The 18,533-nt window shown below is 33.7% G+C and overlaps 5 protein-coding genes across 7 annotated transcripts; 3 read left to right on the top strand and 2 right to left on the bottom strand.

Moving 5' to 3' along the window:
• The first annotated feature begins 3,279 nt into the window (after positions 1-3,279).
• On the top strand, positions 3,280-6,622 carry LOC129885675 (receptor-like protein kinase 7). Its single transcript, XM_055960046.1, has 2 exons — positions 3,280-6,004; positions 6,103-6,622. Exons 1-2 carry the CDS (start codon positions 3,436-3,438, stop codon positions 6,492-6,494), a joined length of 2,961 nt encoding a protein of 986 aa, XP_055816021.1. The 5' UTR covers positions 3,280-3,435; the 3' UTR covers positions 6,495-6,622.
• A 1,146-nt stretch (positions 6,623-7,768) lies between these two features.
• Positions 7,769-8,908, top strand: LOC129887992 (uncharacterized). The gene has a single exon (XM_055963255.1). It carries the CDS (start codon positions 7,769-7,771, stop codon positions 8,906-8,908), a length of 1,140 nt encoding a protein of 379 aa, XP_055819230.1.
• A 229-nt stretch (positions 8,909-9,137) lies between these two features.
• LOC129885674 (putative F-box protein At3g25750) lies at positions 9,138-11,530 on the bottom strand. Of its 3 annotated transcripts, XM_055960043.1 has the most exons (4): positions 11,244-11,530; positions 10,921-11,043; positions 10,686-10,785; positions 9,138-10,216 (listed from the first exon to the last, which is right to left on the bottom strand). In XM_055960043.1, the coding sequence occupies exon 4, from the start codon at positions 9,839-9,841 to the stop codon at positions 9,377-9,379; it is 465 nt and encodes a 154-aa protein (XP_055816018.1). In that variant the 5' UTR covers positions 9,842-10,216; positions 10,686-10,785; positions 10,921-11,043; positions 11,244-11,530; the 3' UTR covers positions 9,138-9,376. The 3 variants fall into 3 exon arrangements, with proteins under 3 accessions (XP_055816018.1, XP_055816020.1, XP_055816019.1); XM_055960045.1 differs by lacking the exon at positions 10,921-11,043; XM_055960044.1 differs by lacking the exon at positions 11,244-11,530 and having other exon boundaries at positions 10,921-11,063.
• Positions 11,531-12,341: 811 nt separating this feature from the next.
• Positions 12,342-13,153, bottom strand: LOC129887991 (F-box protein At2g02240-like). Its single transcript, XM_055963254.1, has 3 exons — positions 12,956-13,153; positions 12,719-12,837; positions 12,342-12,396 (listed from the first exon to the last, which is right to left on the bottom strand). The coding sequence occupies exons 1-3, from the start codon at positions 13,151-13,153 to the stop codon at positions 12,342-12,344; spliced, it is 372 nt and encodes a 123-aa protein (XP_055819229.1).
• A 589-nt stretch (positions 13,154-13,742) lies between these two features.
• Positions 13,743-15,476, top strand: LOC129884547 (putative F-box protein PP2-B12). The gene is made up of 3 exons (XM_055958839.1): positions 13,743-14,122; positions 14,240-14,358; positions 14,657-15,476. The coding sequence occupies exons 1-3, from the start codon at positions 13,820-13,822 to the stop codon at positions 15,237-15,239; spliced, it is 1,005 nt and encodes a 334-aa protein (XP_055814814.1). The 5' UTR covers positions 13,743-13,819; the 3' UTR covers positions 15,240-15,476.
• The last annotated feature ends 3,057 nt before the right edge of the window (positions 15,477-18,533 follow it).

Raw genomic sequence — 18,533 nt, 5'->3', positions numbered from 1 at the left:
ATCAGAACAAAGATGAGATAACATTTTGAACCCCAAACTCTAAATTTTAAATCTTGAACCACCTCAAACCTTGATTGGACCAATTTGTTAAATACTACACTATATTGATTTATCTATTGTTTGGCTGTCGATTTGGAGGTGCGTTGCGCACATATTAAATTCTATATAAGTAATATTATATTTGGTAACTAGTTAGAAGGTAAATTATTTATGTATAAAATTTATACGGTGTTTGATTTGCAATTTAGAAACCTGCATAATTAATTTATGTATAAATTATGATGAAATTTATGTATTATTTTATGCATTATTAAAGAAGGAATAACTAATTTAATCTCTGCATAAAATAATACATAAATCTCTCATAACTAATCTCTACATTATTATTAATATCTGACTAATTCTAACTAAATGCCAAAAGTGGCTCTAATAAAGTTATTTCAAAAGTCTAACGAGCCATTTTAATAACTCTTAACCAACCCACACATGCATCAAATCTTTTGATTTCAGGAATAATGATCATCTTGTCTATCTATACCCAAGATTTTGATGCATTACCTATACTTAAAGTTTATACTTTTTCCAACTAAAATACTAGGCAATTGTCAATAGTTTATTCATATCAACCACTTACTTTTTGTCCCTTAATGATAAGTCAATTATGTGCTACGTTTTATTAGGCTCTTCACAAAATTTAAACACCCACTAGCATTCATTAGTTTCTTTTTATTCTTCATCTTTTTTTCTTTCGTGTGTTCTTCTCATACCAATAACGTTAAAGTATAAAAAGATTATTTGATTCAAGAACAATTTTTGTCTGTTGAGATTTGGATAAATGTACAAATCTATTTCCCCTGCTTTTGCTTTGAAGGTGACTAAATATCACTATCAAATGGATGCGTAGACGCAAACTGTTCATAATATAAGTTAGGCATCCAATTCTAATTTATTAGTATTTATATTTTTTTCATATTCATTTTAGTGACTTCATATTAATTGTAGTTCGTTAATTTCGTTCACTTGGATTGTGACATTGCCCGTAAGTCCAGCAGAAAATTGAAATTTGATAATAATTTCACAAATGTATCATAGTTAAAGTAATTACTTCCCGGCCGGAAAGAATTATTAGCTGATTAAAAAAATTAAAATATGCTATTGAATTTTAGATTATTTGTTATTTATTATTCAATTAATAAAAGATTTCACTTGATTTTTAATAGTTTATACTATCATTGTATAAGTTTCACCTAGCGTTTCCTCTTTTTGTCTAAAGTAGCACATGGTTTTCACGAAAATATGACCCCAAAAAAGTTCGTCTAACATGCAATATAGCATATTGATTTGTATACCAAGAGAGAAGATTAATTAAAACACACGTGTAGTTTATGAACAATGACCTACACGAAAGTGAAGATATGATGATATTCATTTAGTGTCATTTAAAATAATTATTGAAAATATTATAGCTTGTGTATGTATATATATCGAACGAGTTCATTAGCTCAAGATATGATACACACAGAAAACACATATAAGACATTGAATTTGTATTTGTTATGTTATAGAGAAAGAATAACAAATTCAGTAATATTTATTGATTTAAAATTCTAAATTCGTTCATGCTAAAAGCCAATAAAAGACATATTATAACTTGAATGTAAAAGAAATGCGTTTGATAGCCACCAAGAGCTTGTGAAGGATGCACTTTATTAATTAGTCATGCTGCTGACTAAAGTTAGTGACTGAATAAAGTAGCATTAGTAGAAAAAAATCATCATGAGTAGAAAAGGTGGTAAATCATAAGTAGTCAGTTATCACTCAGAATTTTTGTTTACCTAAGTCCATAAAGATAGGTACCAAAAGGTTTTCTTTTTTTCACTCAATATCCTAAATTCGTATTGAAGTTCCGATTAAATTCAGATCGTGCATAATACGATTTATTCGAAAGTGACGTTTTTAATAAAATTTTCTCCATATTTACGATTCAAACTCGAGATCTTTAATTAATGATAAATCAGTCTCATCATTACATCTGACCAAAAGTTCTACTACTATTATCGCATAAAGTTTCAAACAACAATAAAGTCTTAACAAAAGAAATAACAGCAGCTAAGGAAGCCGTGGCAAGATTGATTTGTAGCTGCTGCAACCTTTTTTCTCCAAAATGGCAGCTATTTGAGTCAACCTTGGCGGGCATTATTAGGTTTCACTATGTCACTGTCTTTTTTTTTTGGTACTCATTATTAATTCCATATATCATTACTAAAAACTGTCAAAGATCTTATTTTCTACAACTAATACGAAGAAATATTTATGCTAATTTTAATTCATACTTAATTTAAGGGGCATGCATATAATGATAGATTCAATCATGAGTTTACACGCGATTTTGATGAACCTATTACAAGCATTCGGGTCAAACTTTATATCATATGTATAAAAAATAAAATATACTAATAGAGTTAAATGTGCATTTTAAAACCTATTTTCTAAATTCTAAATTCGTTATTAATGACATACACACAAAATTGGAAGTTTTCAAAAATATGTATATTGTTATGTTTGCATACATACATTGACAAAAAAAATAGCAGAGTGTAGTGATAATTTATACTTATTAACTTAGAATCCTCTATTCACATTTAAGTGATAATTTGGAAGTTGTTGGAAAGAAAGACTATGAATTAGGATATTATTGCTCTTAATATAAATATCCGTTCAAAATAGACTCAATATTTTTTTTTAAAAAAACTCCTCTTTTTTCATTTTTCTATTACTAGTTCACTTCGAAATATATATTCCACTTGATTTGACGTTGCTGATTATTCAAGTCAGAGAGATGTACTAAAAGCTTGAAATCAATTGGGTCGGCATAATATTTGACCAGTATATGTAAAATACTCTTGTAATTTATTTATTTGATTTTAAATTGACTTAAACTAATAATATATTGAATGTATTAGAATGATTTTATGATTTTATATAAATTATATAAAAAGTTAAAATTAAAAAATTATTGAAAAAGAAAAAAATGATATTCTTGAGACACCTTAAATAAAGTAAATAAAATAAAATAAAATTATTTCGCTTTTAATCAAATATTTCGAGTTCAAGCTTTAATTAAAAGAAATCATGTTCAAAGAGCCATCCTGAAATGAATTTTTAGTGCAAGATCTAATTTTAGTCAGGATTCCAATGCGGTTCCTGAAATCACCTAGTGTGAATATTTTTTTTGCAAAATCTGCATGTGAAACTTTTGCCAAGTGTGAATACAAAGAAGTTGGAAACTTCCTCATGGCCACCCTCTTCTTGAGAAAAAATTCTCCTACTTTCTCTCTCTCTGGTGGATTTCATATTCCCGCAGATTAAACCAAACGTCAAATATAGCCTTACCAAACTTTCTTCCCTATTCTTCCTACTAGCCAAAACAAAAAAATGTCAGCCAGTGCCAACTTTTTCCGGCCTTGTCTAATTTTATTTCTCTGTTTTTTCATATTCTTGATTTCTCCTACTCATCAACAAGATGAACTACAACTCCTTATGCAATTCAAATCCACTCTTAAAACAACACAAAGTTCACATCTTTTTGACACGTGGACACCTCAGAATAACATTTGCAACTTCACTGGAATTTTCTGTGATTCCACCAGCAAATTGGTTAAAGAAATCAATCTTTCTGACCAGAACCTATCTGGGGTTGTCTCTTTTGATTCATTATGTTCTCTGCAATCACTAGAAAAGATTTCTCTTGGTTCTAATTTCTTGTATGGTACAGTCAGTGATCACTTGAAAAACTGTACAAAGTTGCAGTATTTGGATTTGGGTAACAATTCTTTTTCAGGAGAAGTTCCAAATTTGTCATCTTTAAGCCAATTGGAGTTCTTGAATCTCAATAGAAGTGGATTCTCTAGTTCATTTCCTTGGAGTTCACTTGGAAATCTTACTAGTCTAACTTTCTTGAGTTTGGGTGACAATTTATTTGATAAAAGTCCATTCCCTCTTGAAATTTTGAATCTTGATAAATTATATTGGCTGTACCTTACCAATAGTAGTATTGAAGGCCAAATTCCACAAGGTATTGGAAATCTCACTCTGCTTGAAAATCTTGAGCTTTCATATAATGACTTGTCAGGCAATATCCCAGATGGAATAACCAAACTTACTAAGCTTCAACAGCTTGAGCTCTATTCTAATGGACTTACAGGAAAGTTCCCTGTGGGATTTGGGAATCTCAGTAGCCTTGCCAATTTTGATGCTTCAGGTAACAATCTTGAAGGTGATCTTTCAGAGCTCAAGTCATTGTCTCTTCTTGAATCCTTGCAGCTGTTTGAAAACCATTTTTCTGGTGAGATTCCTGTTGAATTTGGAGATTTCAAGTTTCTTACAGAACTGTCACTGTATAGAAACATGTTTTCTGGTTCTCTTCCCCAAAATATAGGATCATGGGCAGAATTTCTGTACATTGATGTTTCTGAGAATATGTTCACTGGTCCAATACCACCTGATATGTGCAAGAAAGGGAGTATGACTGATCTTTTGCTGCTACAGAACAAATTCACTGGTGGGATACCTTCGAACTATGCTAACTGTTTGTCGTTGAAGCGTTTACGGGTTAGCAACAATTCACTTTCAGGAGTAGTCCCTAGTGGAATTTGGAGTTTGCCAGATTTGGGCATCATTGATCTCACATTGAATCTATTTGAAGGCCCAGTGACATCGAATATTGGTGAAGCAAAGTCTTTAGCACAGTTGTTCCTAGCCTACAACCGGTTCAATGGTCAATTACCACAGACAATATCAGAAGTTTCTTCATTAGTAGCCATTAATCTGAGCGCGAATCAGTTCTCTGGTGATATTCCAGCAGAAATAGGTGAACTTAAGAAGCTTAATACTCTTCATTTAGAGTATAATTTGTTTACTGGAAGTCTTCCACCGTCCATCGGATCATGTGTTTCTCTCAATGAAATTAATCTTGCTGGCAATTCACTTTCTGGGGCAATTCCCAAAAGTCTTGGCTCTTTGCCTAGCTTGAACTCTCTCAATCTATCTGATAACAGGCTCTCGGGTCAAATTCCAGTGACCCTTTCGGCATTAAGATTAAGCCTTCTTGATTTATCTAACAATAGATTGAGTGGTAGAATACCGGATTCTTTATCAATAAAAGCATTTAGTAATAGCTTTTTGGGAAATCTAGATCTTTGTAGTGAGAATTTTGGTAGTCTCATGCCATGTTCATCAGATTCTCACACATCTAGAGACCACAGGACAGTCATGTTGTGCTTGATAGCTGGGGTGGTTGCTCTTGTTCTGTCACTTACATGTTTCGTGTATGTGAAGTTTAAGCACAATAATCAGGATATTCCCATAAAGCGACTTGATTCTTGGGATATCAAACAGTTTCATGTATTGAGCTTTAGTGAAGATCAAATCTTGAAGGCATTGAATCAAGAAAATTTGATTGGTAGAGGTGGTTCAGGGAATGTGTACAGATTAGTATTGAATTGTGGAAAACAGTTGGCTGTGAAACACATTGTGAAATCCGATTCTAGTGACCAGAAAAGTTACAGGAGCAGCTCAGCCATACTGGTGAAGGAGAATGGCAGATCGAAGGAGTATGATGCTGAGGTGGCCACGTTAAGTTCCATTAGGCATGTCAATGTTGTCAAATTATACTGTAGCATCACAAGTGAGGACTCAAATATGCTAGTTTATGAATATTTGCCTAATGGAAGCTTGTGGGACCGATTGCACATGTCTCAGAAAGTCAAGATGGATTGGTTGGTGAGATATGACATTGCATTAGGTGCTGCTCAGGGTCTTGAGTATCTGCATCATGGATATGACAAACCCGTGATGCACCGGGATGTCAAGTCTAGCAACATCTTGTTGGATGAACAGATGAAGCCCAAAATTGCTGATTTTGGACTAGCCAAAGTTTTGCATGTCAATGGTACTAAGGACTCTTCTCAGGTTGTAGCTGGGACGCATGGCTACATTGCTCCTGGTATATATTTTTCTCTTCCCTTTTCCATTTCATTGTCATTTGAAAATGATTTCGGCAAATTCAAAATTTTGTTCTTTCTTCATTGTTTGGCACAACAGAGTACGCTTACACAACCAAGGTGACAGAGAAGAGTGATGTCTATAGCTTCGGGGTGGTGCTAATGGAATTGGTGACTGGAAAGAAGCCAGTAGATGCAGAGTACGGGGAGAACGGTGACATAGTCCAGTGGGTTTGTAGCAAGATAAGAAACAAAACTAGAATGATCAATTTGGTGGATTCAGGCATTTTCGAAGGGTTCAAAGAAGATGCTGTTGAGGTTCTTAGAATTGCAGTTCATTGCACATCAAGGACGCCAGCATTAAGACCTTCCATGAGGATGGTAGTTCATATGCTAGAAGAGGCCGAGCCATGTAAGCTGACAAATGTAGTTGTGAATTCACCGAATGAGGATGGCAGGAACAAGGATGTGCTAACTAACGGCAAGTCATGATGTTGAACTATCTTGTTGAGAGCAGAGGAATTTTGCAGAATATTGAACTTTGTTGTAAGCTCAGAAAGAATGCTTGGTGTACATATGACACTTTTGAAGAAAGTATATTTCACAGTTACATTAATAAATCTTTTCTGGCATTAACAACTAGCAAGTAATATATTTCACATCCAGATTACTTATAGAAACTGAGTAGTTGATCTACCCTACAACCAATTTTATTTTCCTCTGGTTCAAAATAATTTAATTTTGCATATCATCAATCAAGTTTCTCCACCATTGTGATTGAAACCAGGTGAATGGATATGGAATACTGCTGCACAAAGCATTTATCAAAATCCTCCTGGTAATCTTTGTTGATCATGCAAAACGGCTGCCCCAAATGTCCGTAGTAACGGAGATAACTCCTCTCCAGATTGCAGCACTCCAAAATAACATTATGCATAATTCTATCTCCTGACCAGGTTCCAGTTTGATCTTCAACAGCTTATGCCCTGCTTCTTCAAAATCAACACTATACATAATCGTCTGGTAGATTGTATTGATCTTTCATTCTTGGTACTTGTTTTCGTTTTCTACGAAATTGGGAGCTTGAATACATCCAATAGCAATTTTAGAATATACCTTATCTGAAAGAGTGATTTCATGGGTTGATTGATCTTCCTGCTCAACTAGGTCAAGTTCTGGACGAACAGCTGTATATCCCTGAAACTTTGCTTTTCTAAATGCAAAAAAGGTTTTCAATTAATAATTTATCAATTTCTCCTTCACGAAGAATCCCTTTACAGCCCTAAAGGACAAAGATCCTGAAGAATCGAACCGCATTCTGTAACTGAAGTTCCTGAAGGTTTTCTATTAAAATAATTTGTTTTTTATGCCAATAAAATAATTAACATTATTAGGAATAGAATTATGAATCAGGAAATGCTCTAAATACAAATCCTTTTTCTATAGGGAAAACGTTAACTTCCAATTCGAAATCCACTCGGAAAAGTGTAACATAAATAACTATTTATATTGGACTTTTTCTACAAACTAAAACACCTTTCACTTTTGCAGAAGAAAACATACTTCTTTTTGCAAATTGAAGTTGAAAAAAGAAAGAAAAAATACACAACAACAATATGTCGAGCCTTTGTCACCGAGAACTGAAAACGCCACGTCAAAAACTCAGCCGCCTTCAACTCAGCCGCATTAAAAAAATTCAAAAATTAAAGGATTCATTTAGCAGGTTGGACAATGAACATGATTATCCGATAGAAATTCCAATGAAGATGGTCTCTCCTTATTTAGAAGACTTACTCTCGAAGAAGAGCTCCGTTAGAGAAAGAGCCCTGGAGATATTGGTTGAGGAATTCGAGACCCATGTGCGTTACGAATTGGCAGAGAATCATTTTTTCACTATGGTATATCAATGTAAAAATTGCTTGAAACGGGGTTCTGCTCTGGAGATCGATTTAGCTTTACATCTAATAGCGTTAGTTGTCCTTACCCTTGGTGCGGGTGATAATGCACATGAGGTTTATGAAGATTCACTTGTGTTTCTTCCTCGACTACTGATCAAGTCCAAATTATCTCTTGCGATCAACGTGATAGAGTGTCTGTCTATTGTCACTATCGTTGCTGCCAGAGACTTTGCAGAGACCGAAATATCAATGGAAATTATATGGAAATTCATGAATCAAGAAAGCAAACTTCCATCTTCTGTGATTGCTGCAGCAATATCAAACTGGGCTCTCCTCCTTTCAGCCACTGATCGATGGAGCATTAGCCACCAATTGTGGAAAGGGTTGATCCCTTACCTTCTAAAACAACTAGAGGAAGATGATGATGAACATGTTATTGTTGCTAGCATTGAAGCACTTGCTTTAATCTTTGAAAATGGAAGTCTTCAGAAATTTTCATTTCTGAAAGGAAAATACTCGAGTACAAAGTCTATGAAAGATGGCATAATGGAGCAGCTAAAGAGAGTGTGCAATGGCACCAAACAGAATACTTCAAAAATTCTGGAGGATGATTACGATAAGACAAGCACTCTCACTTTAGGCAGATCAAGAATCACAATTAGCACCTGGTCACAGCTGAAACAGGTAAATTACATAAGAAGATTTTTAGGCTACGGTTTCACAAATCACATGATGGAAAACGAACATCTCCAAAATGTTTTTCGCTTTGCACCAGCAACGACGGAATGTAGTGTTGATAGTGATGATTTTGAACTGAACAAACCAGAATTTGAAAAGGTGTGTTTTCGAGTTTTTATACCTGAAGTAAGAAGTAGGAAATGCGCAAAGAGGATTCACATGTCACCAAGTTCTCTGCTGAACAAGGGAAAGACTAAGTTGCGAAACAAGTACAGAAGTTTTGCAGAGGAGACCAAGGCTGGGTACATTGTTGATGAAGAGCTTGACTAAATTTTAGCCTAATAATTAAGTTATTTGAATTTTAAGTTTTTTTTAATGTTATTTTAGTTTGTTGCGATATTTTAGGCTCTTGAATTTTGAATTATGCCATTTTCTTTTGGTTGTAAGCTGACTATTTAAAGTCCTCCTATGCTTAAGAAAAAGACATTTTTATCAATACTTTCGACTTCTTTGCTGCACCTTCTTTTGAAAAACCCAACAGTGGTATCAAAAAGTGGATCTTCTCAATATAAGAGTTGTTTTCGATAAGTTATACTTTATGACCAATTTCACACAGTAACAAGGTTACTAACATGTTAGAATGATAATACATCATACACGAGATACTGAATCATAAAATGTAGTTCATTGTTGTGATGAATTTCCAGTTATTGGCTCCTCCCACGTTGGATTTTTAATCTCGGAACCAATATTATCATAACAGGGGGAAGTGCAACCACTTCCCATATCATACAGTCTCTAACCATCAATGGAATGATGAGTAAAATAGACACAGTTGTTTCTGCAACCAACTTGACTTGCAAGCACTGACATACAACAATTAATCCCCGTAAATAACGTTCTATCTCCGAGGTTGTCCAGCTTTAACCATGACAAATCTCCAATCTGCAGCTTGAACACTTCCACTTTGTCCACCATACTGTTTGATCCTTCTGATATCAGGAAAATGAGCAAGATCTCCCCGTTAGACTCAAGAAAGTACTCAATGAAATGCTTTGAGTAGTTTGAAGGAATGGCTCGTTTTCTACTTAATCGCGTGACTTGAAACTGAGATTCATTGATCTCTTCTATTATTGCAAGGGTCCCCTGCAAACTTAGTGCATAAAACTTCCTGTCAAAGAAAATGGCATTACAGAATTGTATCAGTTGCTCCTTAGGATCATTTGGATCAATAAGGCCATTTTGATTGCATTCTTGTTTCATCCAATTTTAGTTTTTTCCAAACTGATAAACCACAAAAGTTGGGAAACAACAACAGTCCCCACCATAACTGAAATAGGGAAATAAAAATGATTTTTTGCGATCGGAAGGGGGAGTAGCCCAATGGCCATAGCCTCCTCTGGAACTATTCAGAAAGCAGTAATCAATAGGTATCCTTTCTCCATCCACAATCGACCAAGGTGAGTAGTAGTGAAAATGCTTCCAAGGATCATAACGTAGCCTTCTTCTACCATGCCACCAATAGCAACCAGATTCTTCGAATGAGATGTTGAAGGCATGCTGTTGAGTTTTGCAATTTTGCAATGGAACCACATTTCTTGGAATCACATCTCCATGATTTAGTAACACCAGCAGGACCTATGGATTCAATTAAATTTGAATGTCTCCGTTACTTTTTGATAAAGTTGAATAGCTTTTCAGGAAGATTTTGCCATGGTTCCACATAGGCAGACTCTTCTTTAGATGAAGTTTTCTGTTTCCTCTTATCATTCAGAGCCATGTATAAATTATGTCGAAAAGACAAGGTCTAATTCTGAACTGGTCTGACAATCCAAAAAATGTTTTTATAATCTAATCCTCCTTGTCCCAGCTGCTTATTTTATTTAGTCTTAGGCTCCAAGAAATAAGATAGTTGACTTCTTCAAAAATTATTGTATCATATATGTTTTATTGATCAATTGGATATATAAAAATATGCAATAAGATGCAGAGATCAACTGTGATTTGAAGGAATTATTTTTTATAGGTTAAGTGTCCATTCCTTCCAACATAACAAGGCATCTAAATAGTCAACTCAACTAGTTAATTGAAAGAAACTACCACTAACCTTGTGCTCCAAGTATATGTTTACTTGGTAGCTACATCTGATCTTGGTCACTTTAAAGCCTCTGCCCCAAGCTACATACCCGTAATATTTCCTTCACGAGCTATAATTTTGCAAAAAAAAACAAAAAACAAAAAAACATGGTTCAAAAAGTCAAGAAGGAAAAGAATCAAATTTCACCAAAGAAAGAAACTAATAATAGCCCAAGGCCATGGCCAAATCTTCCCAAAGAACTCACCAGCTCAATCTCAACTAAACAGTCTAATGGAAAACATCAGTTTTGGTGGTGTCCCCAAGTCATGGAGATCAACAAAGTCAAAAAATTGTAGCCCAATAAGGAAGTCCCTATGGCCACAACTCACTGAAATTCAACAAAACAAGAATCATTCTCACGGCTTCCATATCTGGTTTTATAGCGGATATTACTGGCCTTATGGTAGAAGATGGCCAACATGGAAGGACCCTTGGATATATTTCAAGGGTCATTCCCATGGTCAACTAATAGCAGTTGGACGCTATCCAGATGAAATCTTTTTGTGGAAATCCTACAGAGAGACTTACTGTAATCTTCCAACTTGGGATACTCGTATTCCATTCAAGTTTGCAACTTTATCTACATTTCATCCCATGGATCTCAAACATCCTAAGAAAACCTGTATAGTTATGGTGCTAACAGGAGCTTCTTCCCCAGCTTTTGTGTTCTGTAAAATGGGAGTCGGAAAAGAACGTGTGTGGTCAAAACAAGACAGTGATGTCACCAATCCTTTTGGCTGAGGTGAACATTTTCAGTTCATTAATGCCATTGGCTTTAATGGGAAATTCTATGCATCGAGTTTGAAGGTGTTGGGTTTAATAGATAGTTTGAATGGGAAATTGAGGGGAAAAGAAATGGAGGAAAAAATGGTTTGTTCTTTCTTGCTTTATGAAATAAGTTTTGGTCTCACATAGGTAGTGGAAATGAAAAGTCTCCTACTTAAAAAGTAGAAGCACTCATTCATGTTGCTAAAGGATCAAGAAAAGGTCTCCCCTCGCGCCGCCGTCGTCGTCGCTCGACTTCGGCTTTGATATGATTGATAACTTTTTGGATCAAATTTCCTTTAAATTTTATTTAATTAATATTATTTAATTAATTAATTAAGTGAAAACAATTCTGACCCGTGACCCGCGACTCGTTTCTTTCCCGGATTAATTTAAAAATATTTCCCTCCGTTTTTCCAATGAATATTTTGAAAGGTTGCAACCTTGTCCGAAAAGTTGCAAACATTTTCTCAACAGGCAAACATTTTTCCAACAGGTGTCTTTTCTTAAAAGGTGCAAACAGTTTATATATATCTGTTAATCCTCAGAATGTTCCATACGAAATTTCTGAAATAACATCCTCTTCTTCTTCTTTCTGCACTTCTTAAAACTCGTGTGATATACAGCCTTTGAGTGGTTCGCAGTCACCAGAATTTGCAGTACCTCTATTTTGGTGAGTAAATCGTTCTATCCTGAGAGGAAAAATTCCAAAAACTTCAGGTACGTTGAGGGGAATAATTTCCTTAAGGACACACTGTGCATTCAGTGGGCTCGATTTTGTTCTTACATTAATTTTTCAGATTCTATATCTATTACTTTTAATAGTTATTGTTACTGTTTTAATATTTACAATACAATTTACTAAGCCCAAATATCAAGTGACCAAACATGTTTGAGCTTAGCCACCTCTGGAAACCTGATTTGACAATATAGGAAAATACAAATGTCATCTACTCATTGTTGCGTCCCACTTACTTGACAAAAAAGTCTACTTTAATTATTCTAACCCTAGTTTTGGAACATCGCATAGTTTTTTCACATTTGTTTAACTCCGATCAAATTATTTCACATTGAGATTAAGGTAATAATATGAATCAGTCGGTACATCTCTGATTTAGAATATCTTTTAAAAAAAGAAGTCTCAGAAAATTTTAGTCAAAGGAATAATTGTTTTATTGTTTGACTCTAAAACACGTTCACATAAAAGATATACATTAGATAATAAAAAATTGGCAAACCTGGATTCTGGTAGTGAAGTCCATTCCCAATATTCTGGTATATTAACCAATGGAATATTAAGATCCCTTCCATCTAGAAAGTAGCATTTCTTTCCAGTCGATTTTTCCAGTGAGAAACTCTGTTCAACAATAGCATAAATTAAGTAAAAAATGCATAATCAATTACTCGTTCATTTTTACTTGTCTAGTATTTCAAAAATAGATTAAATCATTTTTTCCTGTTTGTTGATTTATTACCTTCCGACCTGCATCAATCAACAGGGGATGATGACACAGATACACATAGAGATTCTTCTTTGAAGGAAAATCAGGGGCGGGACTCAGTGATGCGGAAATGATTTGACTGATAATCGGAGGGCAGAAATTTTCCCCAATCGGAATCGAACTCTGCGGTGGATTGAAGTGTTTTAGAGACGAGGGAAATGCGGCAAACATCAAAAGGGCTTGTTAAGGCCAAGATCTATGCAGCACAATCTGCCGATAGCATCAACAGACAAGCTGTACTTCTCTTACATTTATCATTACAATTCAAATTCTCCATTTTATTACCTTACTGTATTGCTTTTTGATGTGTTACAGTAGTAAACATGACTTCCATTTTATAGGAAGAATTAAGAGAACCTTAGTGACCAAGTATTGTTTAATGTCTTACTAATTATGCAGATTAGAATTTGATATGCATGCATAATCATATTATCTTTAAAATCTTTGACTGAAGTTTAAAGTTTTTCTTTATGTGTCTTATTAATTTGACTGAAGTTGAAAGTATCTCCACCCAATTTGTTAAAAAGTATTCCTAAGTTGGTGGAATCAGGTGTGAACTAATAATAAAATGGAAATAAATTTAAGATCAAAGAATTAAAAGTTTTCCTGATACTTTAAACTTCAGTCAACTTAATAAGACATTTAAGTTAAAAATTTTATTTTCAGTCAACTTAATAAGACACATAATTAGAATGGAAGTTACTAATTAGAATGCATAATTAGTAACTATTAAACAATAGTTGATCACTAAGGTTCTCTATTTTCTTCTTATAAAATGTAAGTTATCTTTATTACTATCAACACATCAAAAGCAATACAGTAAAGTAATAAAATTCAATGGAGAATTTGAATTGGAATGGTAAATATAAGAGAAATGTACCTTGTCTGTCGATGCTACCGGAAGATTGTTTTGCGAAGATCTTGGCCTTAACAAGCCCTCTCGATGTTTGCCGCATTTCTTTAGTTTCTAAATCATTTCAATCCGCTGCTGAGTCTGATTCTATTTGGGAAAGATTTCTGCCCTCTGATTATCAGTCAATCATGTCTGCATCACTGACTCCCTTCCCTGATTTTCCTTCAAAGAAGAATCTCTATATGTACCTGTGTCATCATCCCCTGTTGATTGATGCAGGTCGCAAGGTAATAAATGAACAAACAGGAAAAATGATTTAATCTATTTTTGAAATATTAGACAAGTAAAAGTGAATGAATAATTGATTGTGCATTTGTTACTTAATTTATGTTATTGTTGAACAGAGTTTCTCACTGGAAAAATTGACTGGAAAGAAATGCTACTTTCTAGGTGCAAGGGATCTCAATATTCCATTGGTTGATAGACCACAATATTGGAAATGGATTTCACTACCAGAATCCAGGTTTGCCAAAAAAAATTATCCAATGTATATCTTTTATGTGTAGTGATTGATTCGTAGTTCAAATATGTTATTACCTCAGTCCCAATTTATGTGAAATAATTTGACGTGATATAGAGTATGAAAAAACTTTACAATTTTTCAAAATTAACCTGTACACCAAGAACTTTTTGTCAAATCAGTGAGAGGCAACACGAGTAAAATCTGTGTCCAATAAATTGGGTCACACGAAATATCCTTTTTCACGGAAGATATATACGCATTTAGATGACAATTGTGTTTTCCCATATTGTGAAATCAGGTTTCCCGAGGTGGCTAAGCTCAAACGTTTTTGGTCGGTTGATATTGAGGGCACAATAAGAGCTGGGGTTCTATCACCACAGACATCCTACGCAGCTTACCTTGTTTATAAGTTTGAAGATGAATTTGGGTTTAGTTATCGACCCTCGAAGGTTTCAGTTGGAGTTTTTGGTGTTGAATTGGACAAAAGATTTGCAATTCTGGTACCAGAGGGCGAGGAGTCAATTTATAGTCTGCCCTCTGATCTAGAAAACGAACTCAAGAAAGTGTATGAAGAGGCAGTACTGTCTAATCTGCCCTCTGATACAGAGGACAATGATACGGGGCTACCTGTTGATATTTATTTGGCATTGCAGCATTTACCGTTGCAGCTTTTGCCGGAGAATGTTTCTAATCGCCTGCAACTTATTATGCAACGTCCTAAACTTAGAGATGATGGCTGGTTTGAGGTAGAATTGGGTGAGTTTTATACTGAAAACGAAGATGATCGCATAGAAATGAATTTGGAAGAGCTGAAGGACTGTGCATCTCTAAAGACAGGGCTTATTGTTGAAGGAATTGAAATAAGGCCAAGAATGGGTTGATTATCACATTTTTTTAGAAAATATTTTTTCCATACAGTGACATCTACTCCAAATAGAACATGTTTCTCTTTCCATTTCATAAAAATGTCAATTATTAGTGAATTAGATGACATGTTTGTTCTCCATTTGTAAGCATAAGATGCAGAATATATTGTTTTTCAATGTTCTGCTTTTTAAAGTTTCTCAGTTGATACTAAGTATCAATATCCTGTCTCCCGTCCCTTACACCTCATTTGTTTGCACTTAATGAAGCTCTTAATCTCAATATTTTAGTTCTCAGTTATTAAGGATGTTTATTTTTAAGGTCTAAATCTTAATTATCTAGATGTTAATCATTGAGTACGTTTGTTTTTCTTATTTTACAACTACTTAATAGGTATGAATAAGTTTGAATGATTAAGATCTATAACAAAATTTTAATATCATGAAAATGTCTATTTAAGAATTTCTACAAAAATGAGATTTCACAGCTACTTTATCTACTTTCATCCACCACCACCCACAACTCATTTCTGCCACAACTACCATTACCGTCAATCACCATCACCTATCATCCATAACCACCATTCTCTATCCAACCACAACCATCACTATTGTCAATCACCAAAATCAATTGTTATCACTATTATACATTATTTGCAATCATCACCAACCATTATTACATCTACTAATCACTATCGATAATTATAACCATTAGTCAACACTTTATATCACTAACTATCATCATTATTCACCACCGCCATTAGCTAATAGTGTCATTCCACTACTAATCATCAGTAGCCACCAACAACAACCACGATATATCACTATTGTCAACCACTATACCATTAAGATACTTGCCACAACCACCATCATCACTCAAAATCATCCCAAATTGCACACACAATCACCGTTTCTAGTCATCACCACCACCAATTGTTATAGAAAAATTTAAAATATTTTATTGAAATAATCTTAGATAAATTTATTGTTTTATTTGAACTTTGTATTTATTACTTTTTAATAAAAATAAATTTTATACATTTAGATGCTGAGAAAACAAACATTATTAACTATTTAGTATTAGATCTTAATACAACATCTCAATATTCAAATGTGTATTTAGATTCAGACCTCTAAATATTAATATACATCTTAATATTCAGATGTCTATTCAGATTCAAATATCTTAAACTTAATAAAAACAAACGATGCCTTAATCCCCTCTACAAAAAAATTACATTTTTTTTATCTAAGGTTAACTTTTTTATATGTATATCAAAGATGTTGATGTAAACATGAGCTTCAAGCACACACGTTCATGCTATCACATAAATTTAATGCATATCAGGATCTTAAATATGGTAATCTTACTAGAATACGTTGCAGAGAACATACCTGAAGCGTAAACATTATCATACATAGATGAGGGGAAGCGTTAATTGAAAATCGATTTCTATTTATGTGCTCGCTTTAAGCACACGCGTTCATGCTATCACATAAACTTAATGCATATCAGAATCTTAAACATGATAATCTTACTAGAATACATAGCAGAGAACATACCTAAAGCGTAAACATTATCATACATAGATGAGTGAAAGCGTTAATTGAAAACAAATTTTGATCTCCGTGCCAGCTTTAAGCATACACGTTCATGCTATCACATAAATTTAATATATATCAGAATCTTAAACATGGTAATCTTACTAGAATACGTTGCAGAGAACATACCTGAAGCGTAAACATTATCATACATAGATGAGTGGAAGAGTTAATTGAAAGTCGATTTCTATTTATGTGCCCTCTTTAAGCACACGCGTTCATGCTATCACATAAACTTAATGCATATCAGAATCTTAAACATGATAATCTTACTAGAATACATAGCAGAGAACATACCTAAAGCGTAAACATTATCATACATAGATGAGTGGAAGCGTTAATTGAAAATCAGTTTTGATCTCCGTGCCCGCTTTAAGCATACACGTTCATGCTATCACATAAATTTAATATATATCAGGATCTTAAACATGGTAATCTTACTAGAATATGTTGCAAAGAGCATACCTGAAGCGTAAGCATTATCATACATAGATGAGTGGAAGAGTTAATTGAAAGTCGATTTCTACCTCCATGCCCTAACCTTATGCTACTAGCGGCGCCGCTAGTGATGAAATTGTGCAAATAATATGTGATAACCCTAATGGATGGAGGAAGGACCAATTTATCGAGGTTGAGAGTTAATCTTGTACGTCCATCAAGTAACCAATCTAACGGACAAGATTTGTTCTTCATTTAATAGTAGTTTTGGGCTTTACGTTAATTCGGTAACACACAAAATAATAAAAAGTTTAGCATTCTTCCATTTGACTCAAAGATCACAACACTAATATTTAATGACATATTCATTAACCGCAGATAAAACACAACTCTTCTATAATGTGCATCATACATACCATAATATGACAAAACATGAATGTGAGTTATGACGATTATAGATAATTTTGTGCTACCTATTTCCTTTCATATGACAAAACACGAATGTGAGTTATGAAGATTATACATAATTTTATGCTATATATTTCGTTTCATATACTATAACATTAGCAACTTATCATACCAGGTTCATAATCTATAAAACATTTAAAATTATAGTCCGTAATAATGTCTCATTGAGGCTTATCTTATAATATTTCAAAACGATAACGTGCACATTCTTATGAGAAATAAAATTCATTAATGTATGTCAAAAATACATAATTGAGCTTAAGTGTCAAAATGATACATCAATCATGAGATCATTGCAGTTGACACTTTTTGTTTCTAAATATTCTTTTTGATGACAAATGTCATTTAGTTCATAAGATTGGTATTTTTAGAGTATTAGTCAATTACTTCAGAGTAACCATCATAAGTTTCATCAGCTTTGTAATGGCGCCGATAATCGAAGTACTAAGATAACGTTCTGCAATAAAAACATGGAATATTGACGACAAACATAATATAACAAATTTTTACTTAAATTATAAGAGGACAGTTAACTTAACTTTTTTTTCCACAACACTGCTCCTTCAATTCAATGTATCGAGATACTAAAAGTAAAGAGTTATTGAATATAAAAATGATATTATTTTTGAAATAAATTATAAAAGAAACTAAGACACATAAATTAAAATAAATAAAATAGTATCCTTTTGGTTAATGTGGCAAGACCGATGATTATTTTCGAGAAAAGTTAGGATTTTTAGAAAATAAGATTATGTATGGATTAGGTGATAAGCATTATGTGTCTAAAAACATTTTTTGTGGTGA

The sequence above is a fragment of the Solanum dulcamara genome, chromosome 4 (genome assembly GCF_947179165.1).
Source record: "Solanum dulcamara chromosome 4, daSolDulc1.2, whole genome shotgun sequence".
NCBI lineage: Eukaryota > Viridiplantae > Streptophyta > Magnoliopsida > Solanales > Solanaceae > Solanum > Solanum dulcamara.
This window is presented reverse-complemented; position numbering and strand designations above follow the sequence as displayed.